General features: G+C 41.4%; 1 protein-coding gene across 1 annotated transcript in view; it reads right to left on the reverse strand.

Moving 5' to 3' along the window:
• carmil1 (capping protein regulator and myosin 1 linker 1) overlaps positions 1-6,069 on the reverse strand; it is a 36,926-nt gene extending 30,857 nt beyond the window's left edge. The window contains exons 1-2 of the mRNA XM_083981997.1: positions 5,597-6,069; positions 2,822-2,919 (exon numbers count right to left, since the gene is read on the reverse strand). Of these exons, the coding sequence (XP_083838123.1) occupies positions 2,822-2,919; positions 5,597-5,636 (138 nt within the window). The 5' untranslated portion in view covers positions 5,637-6,069. The remainder of the gene's footprint in view (positions 1-2,821; positions 2,920-5,596) is intronic.
• Between the last annotated feature and the right edge of the window lie 12,211 nt (positions 6,070-18,280).

Here is an 18,280-nt window from a genome sequence, read left to right on the forward strand (position 1 = left end):
TTGGTCAAAGGCAAAGAAATATGTCTTAAATAATGTGTTTGATCGCTTTTCTTCAGAGGTGAAGGGGGGAGTTGGGTTGACTGAGCTGTAACCAGAAGGTCTCAGGTTTGAGTCATGAGCTACGTCCGTCTTTCATATTCACACAGAGAGAGTTGAGGTGAGTTCACATACCGGTACGTGAAACCAGATCCTACACTACAGCAAGTAACACCCTGCTTCTTTATCTCAGTAACTCAACTCTGAGTCCACTGTCTTTGAACAATTCATACAAGAGTTAAAGGGATAGTTCAACATTTTGGCAAATTGGCCCATTGCTATCCATAATCCCTATAGTTTTAGGAGTAGGTTCGTTACCTTTAATTGTCGGTGCAAGCTATTTTTAGAACGGCGGAGCAGAGCCGCGAGCTGCTCATCAAATACACAATCCAACAACTCCAAAACGCTCTGGTGGACAAGTTGTGACCTGCACATTCACCATGCTATGAGATAATAATGGAACAGAGTTATTTTCCAGGTAAATTCATGCAAAACTGCTGATGTGTGTTCCTGTCGGGGGCAGTTTTTCAGCAAGCAGTCTCTGCATGTACGTCTAAAACAACTCTGTCTCATAACGTTCCATTATTATCTCATAGCGTAGTGAATGTGCAGGTCACAACTTGTCCACCAGAGCGTTTTGGAGTTGTCGGATTGTGTATTTGATGAATTTGATGAGGGAAACCAAGAAATCCCATGAGCCTCCGTAGCGTAGCTCTGAGCAGTTCGCGGCTCTGCTCCGCCGTTCTAAAAATAGCTTGACAATTAAAGGCAATGAACCTACTCCTAAAACTATAGGGATTATGGCAATGGGCCAATTTGCCGAAATGTTGAACTATCCCTTTAAACATGTTAGGTTATACCTGCAACATGTTCTTATGATTACAAACGTCTTTATATCCCCTTTCGTCAAGATAAATGAGCAGACTTGTGTTTTAGCAGTTGACGCTTCCCAAACCAAGGACAACAGAATTAGAATTAGCAGGAGGTTTGACCGATCAAGATGCCTCTGGATTCATGGTTTGGGTTGGGCTCCTTTATTCTGACTGAGGGAAATCCTAATGAAGTGGTGCCAACTGTTTGGGGAAGGTCGTTTCCTGTTTCAACATGACAGAACAAAAAACAGCTCCCTGAAGAAATGGTTTTCCAAGTGTGGTGTCGACGACCTTGACTGGAGTGCACAGAGTCCAACCAGGCCTTCAATTAATATCAATCAACCATTGTTGGATTTCATTAAAGCTCTGGAATGACCCCCTTAAACCACAAGGATAGTGGAACTTGCTCTTGACCTCAGTTATTTCTAAAATGAAAGTTTGTGTGAACAAAAATGTCATGGTTAGAAGATGCTTTGCTAATTCTGTGAGTCAGTTTACCCCGTACATTGTTTAAGTGAAGAAAAAAAGGGAAGCACTGACTGGTCTGACACTCACAGACACACGCTGACCATCGGATCCTGACTCACGGCGTCAGCTCCTCTCAGACTCAGCTACTGTAGCCGCAGACATTCAAGATATTCAACAACCACATGTGTTCGGCCAAAGGCTCGCTGCTCAGCTGAGCAGAAGTCACGGGAAGTGCATCAGAACCACGAGAGACTGTGGTGTCAAAGGCGAGAACAGACACGATTATGAAGCACAGCTGATCCTTTCTAAGCTTTAGGTATTTAGATATGATTTATTATTTAAGAACTATTGACTTCCTATAGGCATTAGGCAATGGAATACCTTTAAGTGTGCTGTTACCTTGTGCTAATTCTGTTTTTTACTATTCTCAAATTGAAACTGAGGAACTGCAGTTTGAAACGTGTCTCATAGGAGCATATTCTTGACGTGTAATAAACCTCAACTTCCTCATTCACATTTCATCTTTTTAATTTTACCTGTAGCAACACGCCCACAATAATGCAGCCTCTTGGATTTAAAAAAAATCTTTTTAATTCCCCCTTAGGACTAACAAAATGATATTTGTGTGATGAATCAACCGGTCGACCAGTCTTTTTGAGGCAACAGGTTGACTATGTTTTTCAAATAGTGACTCACAACAGTGCAAATGACACCTGCAGTTTTCAAAAGGCTGTGCAACGATCATTTTTGGTCACACAAACTCCACGTATGCCAAATCTACTCAACACAATGCAAAAGCTACACCACAGCATGACTTCACAGTTTGCATTCATGTTGTTGCTGTTTGTAGTTGTGTTGTGGCTTTTCCACCATACAGAACCGCCTCGTGACACATTTAAAGGGATAGTTCAACATCTCGGCAAATTGGCCCATTGCCATAATCCCTATAGTCATAGCAGTAGGTTTGTTACCTTTAATTGTCGGTGCAAGCTATTTTTTAGAACGGCGGAGCAGAGCCGCGAGCTGCTCAGAGCTACGCTACGGAGACTGATGGGATTTCTTGGTTTCCCTCATCAAATACACAATCCAACAACTCCAAAACACTCTGGTGGACAAGTTATGACCTGCACATTCACCACGCTATGAGATAATAACGGAACGTTACGTTGTTACCAGTTGTTTTAGAGGTAAATTAATGTAAAACTGCTGATGTGTGTTCCCATCTGGGGCAGTTAGCAGTCTCTGCATTTACCTCGAATACAACTCCATCTCGAATCTACTTCTAAGACTATAGGGATTATCGCAATGGGCCAATTTGCCAAAATGTTGAACTATCCCTTTAAAGACTGAAAACCATAACAACAAAAATTACCACATTTTCAGTGTATGTGAATCCAGATTTGCACTGTATAGACAACTAACTAAACGGAGCAGCTGTCACTTACCAGAACTCTGTTCTCCACCTTGTCACCTTTGCCCTCCAGCTGGACTTTACGCCTCAGGGTCAGCTTCACCCTCCGACCCACGGCGTCCCGCACACTCTCTGCAGCAGACAAGGGGTTAAAACAACACCGGACAATTAACACCACAACAGCTGGACGGGCCACATTATAAACTATTCCAACAATAACAGCACATAGAGATATCAGAAGGGAGAGATTTGATCGCCACCAGTTCCGTTTAACATTCCTGCAGCGCTCAGCGAGCCGCGCTCTAGAAATAGAGCTGGTCACCACACCTTATAATGAGGGTGAAGGGGGCAATTAACATAGAAATGATGTGGTGTTGCATGGTGCCTTCAAAACTGCATCATATTTACTGTACTTATGGTAAACAACCAATTACTGCAGCATTCGTAGGAACTTAAATCTTAAGTAAATACTAGTGTATGTAAAATCACATATGAAATGAACCCACTGCTGTTCCTTATACTGATATTAGTGAATCTGCAGATCTGAGCCAGCTGTGGCTCCTCAGCTTTGACATAAAACTGTGAAGTCTACATAACTCTATAGAACTGTATACTGTATAACACAGTCTAAATGTAGTGTGACAGCTTTAGTCTACTGTCCATAGTGTGTCTTACATGTTACAACACATGTGTGTTACAGGGGATATCCTCACATTTCAAGCACAAATGAAAACTAAACATTGAACTTCATGTGTTTCTGCTGCATTCATCTGGCTCTGGCCGAACTGTGCTGCTGCAGTTGTGGGAAAATCCGTGGACAGATGGAGAAAGAGGGGGAGGGTGAAGACGTAAGATTAAGTAACAGGCAGAGCGAGAGAGGGAGAAGAGGGGGAAAGAGGTAGGGAGGTAGAGACAGAAGAAGAAAGATAAAGGAGGAGGTGAAACGAGGGTAAAGTTGGGCCAATAGTGTGTGCACGGCTAAGAGAGAGAGCGTTAATGAGTATAAGAGCGAGCGCCTGCCTCCATGACATCATGCCGTCCCCCTCCTCTCCGGCCCCAGACGCATAATAAGGTCATGAGGAGGATGAAAACATTACGGCATGAAGCAGCGTGGAGGCTGATCGAAAACACGTGGACTTCTCTCCTCGTTCCAAATCACTCCTATAAAGCTGAGGAGTTCCCAGCTGGCTCTGGACTTTACATGTTCAATCTACAACTACGTCTCTTCCCCTTTCTGTTATCCCACTGCTTTCCTGCATTCGTGAAGACCAAAAGCAATATGTAAACTTCCCTGTGTCCTCTTTTACTAAGTGAAATATTCAAAATATGGGTACTTCTATGGCTGTGTCAGTCCATCAAATTGAATGATGTGGAGAAAATTCATCTAATTTGGATATACTGTAACAACAACAAATATCACATTGCAGGCATTGGGAATGATGATTTACTGATCAAAAGTTGCATTGAAAAAAACAGGTTGAACCATTTAAGTTGTGGTGTTTCTAAGAGTTATGATGTCACACTGCCTTGTTAATCAATAGTCCATCATTCTGCCATGACTCAAGTTCAAAGGGTAATCATCCTCACTCCTCAGCCACTGAGCGCAATAAGGACAGACTCCAACAGCCTCATCTTCTTTTAGTTTTAAATTGCTAATGATGGGCAGCATCAGGTCAGTCTGTCCCATGAAAACCAGCAGCCGGAGCTGACAACAAGAAGCCCCATTCATCAGTCAATCCAGTGACATACAGTAGAAGACTGGGCTGCAGCCACCGTAACAGAAAGCATGGGGTCTGTGAGTCAGCCTCATTACTCAGTGCTGGGGTTTAGTTTTGGTTTCTAATGACAGTCCAATTAAAGGCAGTTGTATTTCACAGGAATTTGTTTTTTTCCCCCTGTTTAAATACTTTCTGACCTTTTAAAATACCAGCTTAACAAAATAATGGACATTAGCCCTGATATCAGCCTCCACAAGACAGCTTGGATACTCAAAAATACTGCTATGAGTGGTGTGTTCAAAGTCAACAGTTTAGGCTACTTTCTCCAGCAAAATTGCAGCGATTTACAGTTTTTCCTCCTCTTTCGTTTTGACACTCAGTCATCCAGGCAGTCTGTGTTGATAATATCTCACAATCCAAAGGAATTTCACAGGACACACCCCTCTCCCAAAGCCTCCTCTCTCTCTCTCTATTTCTGCCCCCACTTCAGATAAGGAAGTGGCAGAGTAGAAACTCTCAGGTAGCCAGCCTGGCCCTCAGGGTATGAAAATTACCAAGTGGCTGAAATGCAACTCCCCCCCAAAAACAAAAGAAAACCTAAACATTGTACTTATAGTGACTGAGTTTAGCAAAGTAATTTGCAAATTCCTAAATCCTAAGCAGTGTACCTGTAGTAGTTTACATAGTTTTTTGGATTTTGTATTCCCTTGCAATTCCACAATAAGGAATGGGAGGTTTGTGGTGTTTTAATCTTATCTAGGCTACTGTCTGTTTATCATTGTCATATAGTCAATAATATGCCTTTAAGTTAAGTTTTAGCACTATTATTATTATTATCATATTATGGCTCCTAAAGTGTCTTGCAGTGATTTAATAGTGAGGTCCACATGCCTGTGGTGAGTTAATGAGCTTTAGTAATGAAGTTTCCAGTGATTTAATCGTAAATGATCAGTCACAAACAGATGGGCGACAAGTTTACCTGAGATATAAAAGTTTAACTAACTTCATCTGACTATAACGAACTCCGTGTGTTCAGCTTTTAGTTTTGTCTTGAGTTTAGAGCAACGACAGCAACGTATAAGGCTACTTACCGAACAGTTCGTTGGGAATGTCTTTTTTTTCCTCCGACATTTCTTCTGCCGAGGTAAACACCGAAGTGCAGTCCGGCGGTGGGGACACGAGAGGCGGGTAAAGCCGATGAGAAAAAGCGTCTGGGGAAGGGAAGGGACGGGGAGCTCCAGCAGCCGAAGGGAGGGAGCGACTTCACTGCAGCTGCTGCGGTGAAGGTGAAGGTGTAGTCCCGTTGTCTTCAGCTGGGGCGGCTTACCTGTCGACACCCCCGCGTATACCTAGCTGTTGCTGTCTGCATCCATTCCTGTTTGCACACTCACACACATTCACGTACACACACACATGCACACACTCCCACACATAGGCTACAAGCACACACACGTTAGTCCTGCATTACTATACTGGCTGGAGGTGACAGGACAGGAGGGGTAAAGACTTTAGATTTGCAGGGTGAGACATTGAGCCCGAGACAGTCGGCGTGTGTATGACAACAAATAACGCAAGCACATTTCCTCTCACACACGCACACACACTCTCTCTCACACACACAAACACACACACACGCTCTCACATACAATCACACACTCCACACTAATCCCTCCTTCCATTCAGTTTCCCAAAAGAAAAGTTAGTTGTTTTCTTTGTGCTGATAAAAAATGGGAGACCTGTGACACCTAGTGGCCATTTTGGTGCGTTGCAACTTCCTGTATGTTCTCCTATAGACAGTAGCCTATATGGTACTATACTGTCTCCTACTGTACATTTGATGTAGGCTACTGTCAATTGTTGGTCTACAAATCCACGTGTAATTACAAATATATGTATATAAATAAAATACATAGGCTAGGCCTATAGTGACTTCTCATGTAGGCTATGGCATCTGGTTCAAAGCTTAGGCTACCAATGGTGCAAGCCAAGGGTATGGATTCAAATCCTGTCCCAATCCAGTCATAAGCAAATCTCCCCTTTATTTAATTCCAGGCTTCATTTTTTTTTTTTTTTAATAATTTAAGTTGTTTACAAAAGGGGAAATTTCAAATTCCATAATGAAAAGTCCACCACCTGAAGTAAGCATTCGTGTCATGTCTATTCATTCATTTTTGTATTAGTTGGCTGTGAAACACTGTGCATTTCAGTCCAACAGGTAAACGCATAACAGAGATTTTGAAAAGCTTCAAGTAGCCTACTGTAATGCTTCAAATATGAAACATTTTTCAACTGTGTTTAAAGTTTCTGCCTTCAACAATTGAATGTCTACAGAAAATGCAAATAAAATATCAGTGCATTCAATTAAAAAAAAAAAATTAATTAAGGGCAATACAGAGCAAACAACAGCACAAACATACTTCTCTCGAGTCTGAAGTGCTTATCCTTTCACTCTTGAGCAATCAGTCTGACCCGGGCAGAACCTAACTACAATCAGGAGGTGTCAGTAGAGAGCAATCAATCACAATTTTATTTGGCAGAACATCTAGCCTACATTTTTATCAAGGCTACAGTGTAGGCTACAAACAAGGTGTAAATGACAATTTGTAAACAAAGTATGATCGCTATAAATGAATCAAATGCTTATCAATACAAAAACATTAGGTTAACCTTTAGCACCCCCACAGTTATGGTATAATCCAAGATCATTTATGACATCAGCAAGAGTATAAATTGTGGGAGTTTTTGGCCGCCAATCCTTTCATGAATTCCAGGAGGCCATGGTGAGTATGAAATGGGAATTGCTGGAGCTCGTCTGTTTGTAGAGAAATGTTGATAGCCTATTCTTAAACTGTGACATTAAAAAGCAAGTATCTGCATGTAGCCTACTATTGGAAAATACAAGGGTAGCTTTAGTTGCAAATCTAGACAGCAAGCATAAGCTGCTAACTTTTGAAGCTACATTAGCTACAGTTTAATTGGCTTTATCTCATTTTATTTTTTGGATGTTGAAAGCTTTTATGATAAACCTTATTTTGTAGTGCTAGTTACTTAAAAGCTACTAATTTTAGTCTAACACGTCAATAACCTTAGCTGCTAACTTGTGGAAAACAAGATGTAGGCTAGTTAATATCAATCAGACACAGGCTAGCATTTGCTGCTAACATGTGGACATTATCAAAGACATTATCAGCTCCTGCTTCTCGGAAGTTCAGAGAAGTGTTGATAACTTTTAGACAGCTTTAGTTCATCCAAACCTATGAATATAATTTTTCTTAGAGCATTAGGCTATAGGCTACATTGTTTTTTTTATTTATTTATTTTACAATATTAACTTATAGGCTTACTAACCTTTGGACGATATAGTTAAGTTTTTATACTTTATATACTTTCTACATGAAAGCTGTATAGTCTAATGACATTAAACGCCTTTACAGTAGCCAGCTGCCTAGTAGCCTACTGTGAATTTCAGATTACGGAAATATAACTAGTTATTAATAACATGGTAGCCTAAATAAAGCTTCCATGCGGGCGGGCTGTCCTTTCAGGTCTTTGTTTTGTTTTATTTATTTATTTTTGGCATCGGCTGTGCCCAAAATGCCCCCACCCTCTACCACTTCTATAAATAGCCTATGAGGTGGTGGTGGTTTCCGTCATTGCCCCAAGACTTTCGTCATACATCATTGGGTGTTCAACTATGACCGAAGTAAATTAAAAATAAACTTTTTGACCATCAATTATTATTATTTTTTCCATTTGATATTAGAGATAATCTCCTCCCACCTGGCGCGCATGACGCACCAGGGAGAATCATGCACGCCCTGGCCGCAGGGCGCGTTCACGGACCAATCGGTGAAGGTGTGTACACTGATGAAGGTGATTGCCCGGGAGCTGGTGGTGAAGACGGCGTGCAGACTGCACAGCGACCGGACAGGGATATTATTACTACAAGAAAGAAGATTTCTGAGGATTCCTCAGCAAAGGTAGGCTGCTGAATCTGATCCACCGGCATCAGTGATGTGGTTTCCTCCAGAAGCCACATCACCACTTGTCACATGATTTATGTTTACAATATTGTCATGAAATTACTTCTAGCTTTTAATGCGTTTGTGCTTGTTCTGGTATTTGGAATATTAACAACACAAACGTATACCATCAAATCCTGTAATATACCCTCTAAGCTTTTTGTTGGCTGAGCATACTGGCTGTTACAGTACACTGAAATGTTGGATTTTAAAGAAGTTTTAATTTTGACATTGCAATGTATTAACTGTTACCTGTAATTCCAAAGAGGTAAGTGTAACAGCCCTATATGTGAATGTAGAAATGTAAAGAGAGCCCTGAATTCTTGACCTGGCTGCCAAAATGTTTATTATCAATATCAGTTTGTTGAGCTTATTGCTTGCTCTGTAAAATGTCAGAGGATTGACAGTAATCCTCCTAAAGGTCATGAGGATGGAAAACATAACAACAGCTCATAGAAAAACCAGCACAGAGGACTGAATGAGACACAGGTGTGCCCAATAGACTGGCAGGGGAAAAACAAAGGCAATAAAAGAAGTGAGAAAGTAAAACAAACAAGGATAGATGAGGTAAGGGATTACAAAATAATGAGCGGTACAGATCCTGTGAAGTTACATCCTCGGTGTTTCCCAATGAGCAACAATAACACACGGTAACAGTTTGTTTGAGGTGTTTTACTTAAAGCAGAAGTAAGCAATATTTTTGAGTTAAAGCAGATATCAGTGGAATGTTTTTGTTAATATAAGTCCTAAATAGTCCTATTTTCCGTCAGCAATCACTTACATGAAGTATTTCAGCCTAAACACGAGTCTCTCCGTCACTCTGCTCTGCTGTAACCCGAGGAGAAAATTTTCCTTGTGGGATACAAGTGTTATCCAATGAGGAGAGAGAACGGCATGAAGGGCTGTGTGTGCAGCCAAGGGATGCGCGTGAATGTGGTGACGTAGCACGAGGACCAATTGATGCCTGACAAGGGCGGGGGCTGCTAACTCATGGTGCGTTCAAAGAAACTCGTACTTTGTGTTTTTCCTTCCTGTGAAGTCATACCAGTTCGATCTGGTACGAGTTCACGGGTCGGAAGTTACGAGTGGCCGTTATAGGGAACTTTCACAGACAACAGGATGGTAAAAACACGAGCTACGGGTTACCTGGAACGCTACCAAGTCGTAGTTGTGACTTGAAGCTGTAACTTACGGTTTCAAAAGCCTGCCTTGAACGCAGCATTAGCCGAAACGGCCGTGAAGCTGATATCTGCTTTAAAGCAGATATCAGTGGAATGTTTTTGTTAAAGCAGATATCAGCTTCACGGCCGTTTCGGCTAATGCTGCGTTCAAGGCAGGCTTTTGAAACCGTAAGTTACAGCTTCAAGTCACAACTACGACTTGGTAGCGTTCCAGGTAACCCGTAGCTCGTGTTTTTACCATCCTGTTGTCTGTGAAAGTTCCCTATAACGGCCACTCGTAACTTCCGACCCGTGAACTCGTACCAGATCGAACTGGTATGACTTCACAGGAAGGAAAAACACAAAGTACGAGTTTCTTTGAACGCACCATGAGTTAGCAGCCCCCGCCCTTGTCAGGCATCAATTGGTCCTCGTGCTACGTCACCACATTCACGCGCATCCCTTGGCTGCACACACAGCCCTTCATGCCGTTCTCTCTCCTCATTGGATAACACTTGTATCCCACAAGGAAAATTTTCTCCTCGGGTTACAGCAGAGCAGAGTGACGGAGAGACTCGTGTTTAGGCTGAAATACTTCATGTAAGTGATTGCTGACGGAAAATAGGACTATTTAGGACTTATATTAACAAAAACATTCCACTGATATCTGCTTTAATATAAGTCTTAAATAGTTATATCTTCCGACAGCAATCCACTTACATAGAGTGTTTGGACCGAAATACGGGTCTGTCAGTCGCTCTGCTCTGCTCTGAGCCGAGGAGAAAACTTTTCTCGTATCCTACAAGTTTTATCCAATGAGGAGAGAGAACGGCATGAAGGGCTGTGTGACGTAGGGACGACGACCAATAGATCCATGACGAGGGCGGGGGCTGCTAACTCCATCGGCTGACAAGACGTTATGGTGCGTTCAAGGCAACTCGTAACTCGTGTTTTTCCGACCTGTGAAGTCGTACCAGTTCGATCTGGTACGACTTCACGGGTCGGAAGTTACGAGTGGCCGTTATAGTGACTTTCACAGGTAAAACAGTTCGGAAAAACACGAGTGGGTTGCCTGGAACGCTACTAAGTCGTGACGTGAAGCTGTAATTTACGGTTTCAAAAGCCTGCCTGGAACGCAGCATTAGCCAAAACGACCGGATCGCTTACTTCTGCTTTAAATGAAAGTTTATTTAGTTTGTGTAAAATCGTAGACCACCTCATTAATATGCTGTGCTCTGACCAGATTGCTGTATGCTAAAATTAAGAATTTGACTCTTTGAAGTTACCACAAAACCCTCGTGATTTTTGCACAATAAGAGACTCAACGGGTCTCATTCATGAAACTTTATTAAATCTGTGTGTAGATTTGCACATAATAGCCCTAACGCTGTGGGAATCTCAGATTTGATTGTAAACACATGTGAAAGCTCAAAGACCAACTCATCGTAAATGAACAGAACGTTCCAGGGGCCTCATTAATCAACCATGCGTGGAAAGGGTTATTATTAAGGGTAATTATCAAATGTGTGGACACCGGTCGTGTGCACACTAGTAAGTAATCGTGATGATAAATCCCACCTGTTCCTAACTACCATGCTTGTGTGTGGTTATGGTCATTTGCATTCAGAAACGCCCCCAACTGACCATATATGGTAGCAACAATCCCTTTAATAATGCGTGAATGAATACCGAGATTGAGCTACTGTACTTGTAGAAGAAGTTGAAACAAACCAAAAAATACTGTTGGGAACACTAACTGCAGGTGTGACCAACAAAAGAAGAGGAGAAAGTAACAACTGCTGTTACGGTAATTCTGTCGGGGGAGGAAAGATCACTCTGAGAAAAAAAAAAAAAAAGCTGTCCTTTATAGCTTGTCACACCAATCATTCAAGTTTGAGATTGCTGAACACTGTGACTCCTGTAGCAACATGTAGCAACACACACTTTGAATCGCATATAAGCTGCACATCTATGGTATGAAAGTGTTCTGGTTAATATCATCATTAGATGCAGGCATGCGTGTCCAATCCCTAAAACCTGTCCCCCTCCAAATATTTCTAAATGTTTGTCATGTTTAAATATTACGTGTTTCAAAGGCATCTGCGTATTGTGCAATATGAATTCAACAACAGTGACGAGCAATATTTGTGCATTCCTACATTTCTACAAGCGCTACACACAGTCAGGAGCAGGTGTAGATTGTGTGAGCAGTTAGGAAAAGATCATGTTTCATGAATGAGACTCAAGGAGTGGGACCAGATTCAGTGTGAGGATCTGAGTCAGTCACTAGATGGAGACAAATAGTTATCAGTGTTACTCTGAACTTTTACCCACCGGGCAGTCTGGAGACCATCATCTGGTTGAGTGCATCTGGATGTGGTCCTGAACCAAGATAATGTCTTATAAATATTTGACCCTGTAATGTTGTATTTAAAACCCTTTATAGATGTGTGTCTTTTGATCTGTTCCAGGTTTATGTTTGTTATGTCCGCTGATCACAATATGTCTTTGAAAGGTGCTTAATATCTATATAATCATTGAGTAGATTTCAGACTGTTGCCAGTGGTTTAAAATAAAATCCCGAAACCATTAAAATAAACATGTTCAAAAATGTATATCAGGCCAGTGCTATAAAAAAAAAAAAAGTATGTTGAAAAATATTTCAAACTCAGTTTTGTCAACCTCCACACATACAAAACCCACGTTTGTTTTCAAGAGACACTTGGATGTCCACACACTGATGCCAAGCCTACAAACTCAACTACATTCTTTTAATTTCCTATGTTGTAATACATGACCTATCCAAGAGATGGTGATATAGGAGTAAATAGAAACTGTGAAAATCAAAGGACTCATGTCTTCTGAATGCTTGGTTTATAGATGGTGCTGGAGGTTGCAAAGAAGGATATAACTAGGTCTGCATAAACACTAATTACTATGATTTAAGCAAATCTGACAGTTTTTCAGTGCAGAAATCAAATGGCCTGGGACAGAGACATGGGGGAAAAAAAGTGATGTGGTCATATGAGTCATCATTCACGATGAGATCTATTGGCTCTGTTCTGCATTTTAGTGACATGACTTGGATCCACGTGTTTTTGTTTTATGTGCAATCTGTCTCCTGTGATGAAGCATCTCTGTCTAAATAGGATGTGTCTGAAAGACTTTGGACCAACATGTGAGACAGCACTCAGTAGAAGTATTTTCTTCTTCCACCATTAAGATACAAATCACAAGCAATCTGTTATGAGAGAAAAACACTTGAGGATCCTCGGTCTAACTCTGGTTCTCCCTGATCTTTCTTCCATCTAATATGATTACGTGAATGTAAACATGACAATGCAGCAGACGACACTCTGACACCAAGAAAACAAGAAATCACACAAAGGCAATTTCATTATAAGTCTACAGTTTTTTTTCTAGAGGCCCTTTCTGCTTGCTGAGAAGAGACCACTTGCGTGTTTCATACTAGTGATGCGTGGGACGACCCGTAACCTGCTGGTGGGGTCGGGACGGGACAAGAAATGTTCACTTTATTGGTGGGGCGAGTCGTTAAAGATGAAGTAATTCATGAAAAATCATCAACGGAGAAGAACTAATGAAGGAAGAAGAGTGAAGAAGCTGTATTCTATGACATATGACGTATTAGTGGCGGGTTAGGATGTGAAAATAGATACAGTGGAATGGGGTGGGATGAGGTGGGTAAAATTATTTCATAAATTCTGGACCCGCAAGTTGGGAGAAATCCCGATCCAAGCATCACCTCTTCATACACCCATAAGCCATCGCCTTATCGCTGAGATGTTGCTGTCATCTTTTTGGACTTTTCCACTTTTCCACATGGCATCTAGCGGAAAAAAACAAGGTAACTAAGGGCAGTGATGACGATCTGTTTTTATGCAGCTTTCCCAGAAAGACACTAGAAGTAATGGGATTTTTCAGCTTGTGGCAGAAGGTCTTTGCTGAATGTGCCACATTTGGCATTAGTTGGGGGTATAAATTAAAGTCGGATATAGAAATAAGTGAAAAACAGAAGACAACACAAAAAAAACAGGCTGAGCTGTCATCACCACATTCGTGCTGTTTTGGCAATGTTATGGCCACATGTTGTGATTCATTATGAGTAAGCTTGGCTTATCTTCAGTAAGATAAACCGCAGGAGTTAACCTCAGGAGTGACAGCTGTACATCTGCAAGAGCATGCTGTGTTACTACTAGTAACATCAAGTTTAATGTTATGTAAAAGGGCAGACAAACACCAGACTGACAAACTCATTAGATGTATCATCTTTATCTGGATGCTGCTGAGCAGAGCAATTTCAAAAACGCAAGTAGTTCCAAGAATTATGTTAGATAATTATACAGTATTATTTCATAGCGTGGTGGATGTGCAGGTCACAACTTGTCCACAAGAGTTTTTTGGAGTTGTTGGATTGTTTATTTTATGAGTTTGATGAGGGAAAAACGAAAGTACTGTGCGCCTCTGTTACGTTAGCTGAGCAGCTCGCGTTCCTGCCCCGCCGATCTAAAGACAGCTTGCACTGACAATTAAAGGTAATGAACCTAATGGGGCCAATTTGCCAAAATCACATATGGGTGTGGTAGTCCAACTTAGTGCGCTCAAGCTAACATGTTGACGCACATTTTCAAAGTCCAGTTTTAGTTGGGTTCAACACAACATCATGCAAACTTACAGAATGTAAAGGCGAATTCTCACTCACTCGAACTATATGATCTCTATTATTCACATGTGTCATGTGGGTAAGGGCCTGCTCATCCTACCTGTGATTACTGTAACAATGAATCAAATATTTAAATCCCTTTCTGCTGAGAGGCCTCAAATTATTGTAATTACAGTGTGACTGATACTATTTACAATTCACAGCAGCAAAAACCCATTCCATTATCATTTAAAATGTTTAATGTGTGGAACAGATTGTTCCTGCTTGTTGCTGCCATTTGTGAATGTACAGAGTTTGCTAATTGGGATCTTTTTGTTGATGTTTGTCATGACAAATTCAAACCGGTTAGTTGTGTCAGTGTTGTCCTGCCCCCAAACACAAAAGTTATTAGTGTTGTGTCTGAGTCACAGGTCGTGTTAGGACCAGATGTAGTTGAATCAGCTAGACAGCTGGGGGCTGTAGTTACAGTGGATAGAGGGATGGATGGATACATACACTGAAAGTAAATGAAAATGAAATACTGAAGAGGTTCCCTGAGTGTGATGTTAAAGGAATATGACTGGTGGCTGCCATTGAATATGATCTATATCAAAACTTGAAGTGATCGTCTTGTGATGCTGTCATGTGTGTTTCAGAGTGAAAGGTCAGGTGTGTGTGTGTTTGAGAGAGACTCATTTGCATAGTTCCATTATTACGTTCATATTTCCATGACGAAGATGCAAAGTGGCATCGGTGCATTCATGTCTCTGACATGGAAGCATATTTAAAAACCTGTACGCTGTAAACACTACTAAAAACCTTTGCAGCAGCATCTTGTCGTCTCGTTCTATTTGCAGAACTGATGGTTCAGTTTCAGCGGAAAGTCTACTTTCCATCTGAGTGGACGCCACAAAGATATTTGCGTTTCTATGAGTGGAGATAAGACAAATCCTTCCCGCATTTGTTTTATGTTTGTCACGCTAAGCAGGACAGTGGACTCTGTCACCATTTCACCAACATTACTAAGCAAACAGTGACAACAGAGGTTGACTCAGAACATACTGGTCCTCCATATTCCTTTAAAAGGCAAGGCAGAGAGGAGAATAACAGAGTAAAAGCTGAGTTTTTCCTTAAAATGAGCAAGCTCCAAAGAGGGAGATTTGCCTTTTGGCAGGTAATGTTACTTCTGATAACCAAAGGAAAAATGTGTGACTGGCTCACGGTGATGTCAAAGAAAGGCACTTGGTAGTAATTACACATCATTTTTAAAGTAATTTTGAATCACTGTATAATTTTGTTCCTGTTTCTTTTTTATCATCTGCATCTCTTTGTGGTCATTTTGTTCCCATTTAATTATGCTGGTAAGCCCCAAGGCTGTCTCAACTCTTTCTCAAACATGAGGCCTTACTTTTGGGTCTGTAGCTCAGTCATCTGGCCTGCTTTCTTTGAGCTTCTGTCAACCATGATCCTTACCTAAATGGAACCTTTGTTTTCGCTTCCTTTAACTGTACATCATATGTTAACATAAACACACCTTGTGAAGTATAGAAGTACTTGCATAGCTCTAATTAATAATTTAGATATAATTCACAACAAACTCTGAGCACACTGGTGAGTATTATAAAAAGGAAAAAGCTCTTGCGTGCTTTGTGACACTTGTCAGGCTTGTGTTTTGATGATTTTAATGTTGCATTGTGGATGTGTTATTGTGAGTCCAGCTGACTTATGATCGTATAAGTTAGAATGAGCGAAGCACTGCTGTGTTCCAGGAAGTCCATCAACACATTTGGCCTTGGAGCACTCTCATTTTCTATCTTATAAAACCTATTTGCATGCTTGTGTGCTGCACACAAGTTTTGCATACAGCCCACCTATGGTATGTTTAGTTGTATTTCCATTACGATGTTTGTCATTTCTTTATTGGCTGGGAAATGTTTTCAATGAGTACACACACTCAACTGTACCTTCGTCAGCAGAAGTGTTCCCAAACAAGTCCCACTGGTCATGGGCCTGGGGCCTTTCTGTCTGGAGTGTGTGCATATTCTCCCTGGCCTGTGTAGTTTCTCCAGCTTCCTCCCACAGTCCAAAGACATGTAGGTTGACTGGCAACTCTAAACTCTCAGGGATTGACTCCAACCCTGCACAGATTAGATGTTTATTCACTGGGTTAAACTGCTCCACTTGATTTTCATGGTGGATCGAAACAGGAAGGCCAATTACAAAAAGAATGGATGAATTGGAAAATATCCTTTTTTTCCCCTTTTTAACAACACAACAACAAACCACTGCGAGTCGCGCTGCATTGTGGTTTATTTTAACCACCAACAGTGAGGAAACGGCTGACCTGGTTCTGCCCCAATTGGTACCAGCATCCACAAAGCTTTAGGCTACGTTTACACGGAAACAATCTGAACAGAAAATGCAAAAGTGGCGTTGCGTTCTCACTTTTTATTTTCGTATTTAGAAAAGCGTTTTTGGGGTGGAAATCTGTGTGCATACGATTACGCAAAAGTCGATGGAATTCAATGTTGTATGCACGCCAGGCGCCTAGGTGGCAGTGTGCCACACAACACCACCAAGTCCGCACGCCTGTGTACAACCCAGAATTTTTGGGGGGGTTGGTTTTGGAAAAGATCATGACTTGAGTGAAACTAAGTTCCTCAGCAGGCGATCTTAAAAAGTATCCAAAATGCACTTGACTTCCTGCAAGCAGCCTAACTATCAGGTGCGAACAGCAAGTAGCTTGTTGTGACAGCTAGCATTGCAAACATGCAAAAATTCAGAGCTGGTTAAAAACAGGACAAATTTAATTCTTATTTGTTCTTGCAAGTGAATCAAATTCATGCCGACATGAATTTATAACTTGCTGTCTATCCATTTTTGTCACGTTGGACTTCTAGCCGTCTCATTATAGCTGACTCGCTGTACTTGTTTGAATACATAAACAATATTTTGTTGTGTACAAAATCTGGAATTCCCAAGTCAGCTGTTAAACAGCCCCATATTCATGTGATAGACTTTTCCAGGATGTTGTAAACCTTCTGTGTAGGTAGGACTGTATGCAAGTATCAAGTGGTTATATCTTGCTACTGTAGACTGGTGACATGACCAGGGCATATAATGCTTCTCAGTCAGTCAGACACTTTGAATATTTTGTCTATTTCTGTCCTCTGATTTTAATTTATAAACAGCAGTAAACTCATAAGGTTCAGACAGACAGCCCATTGAGGGAATGCAGTGTGGTTTGTGGTGTATCAGTAACAAGGAAAGACAAAATTAAACACTGCATGCTTTGTAGGCTGTGCAAAAGAAAAATCCCTTTGCACAAGTTTTTCTGGTGTAGATTTCCTCTATTTGCTCCAGTTACCTTCCACAGTCCACAGGCATTCAGGTTAAGTCAAGTGAATTACCTGCAGGTCTGACTGACACAAGTTAAAGCCCCTATACAGACTTTTCATTTAGTGTTGATTTTGGCGTGACGAAAGCGGTGGTGTCTTGCCGGAATGAAGACTGCATTTCCCACTGTCATGAAGACGTTTGTGTAGATTTGTTTTGGAAACGTCGGAAAGAAGACGGGACGGGATGGGACGGGACCGACCCAACCATGCCTTCCAGAGGTATAGAATTAGACTACTTAGAAATAGCGTATCTTCACACTGATGGGCTCATTTGCTGTTGTAGGTAACAGAGACACATCAGCAGAAACCAGAGACTTTTGCATATCCAGTTAAAAGGTCCGTACAGGTAGCCTGACAAACCAGACTATATTACTAAAATGTATAGTCTGGAAACGACCGGTAGACCTCGGCTCAATCCAGGTGGCGGGATGAAGGCTGTCTTTCAAACTGCCTCTGCACGCAATAGATACTTATTAGTAGGGTGACGTCACGATGCGTTCCACCTGGCCGCCGCCATGCTGGGTACCGAACACTG

This window comes from Trachurus trachurus, assembly GCF_905171665.1.
Source record: "Trachurus trachurus genome assembly, chromosome: 11".
Classification (NCBI taxonomy): domain Eukaryota; kingdom Metazoa; phylum Chordata; class Actinopteri; order Carangiformes; family Carangidae; genus Trachurus; species Trachurus trachurus.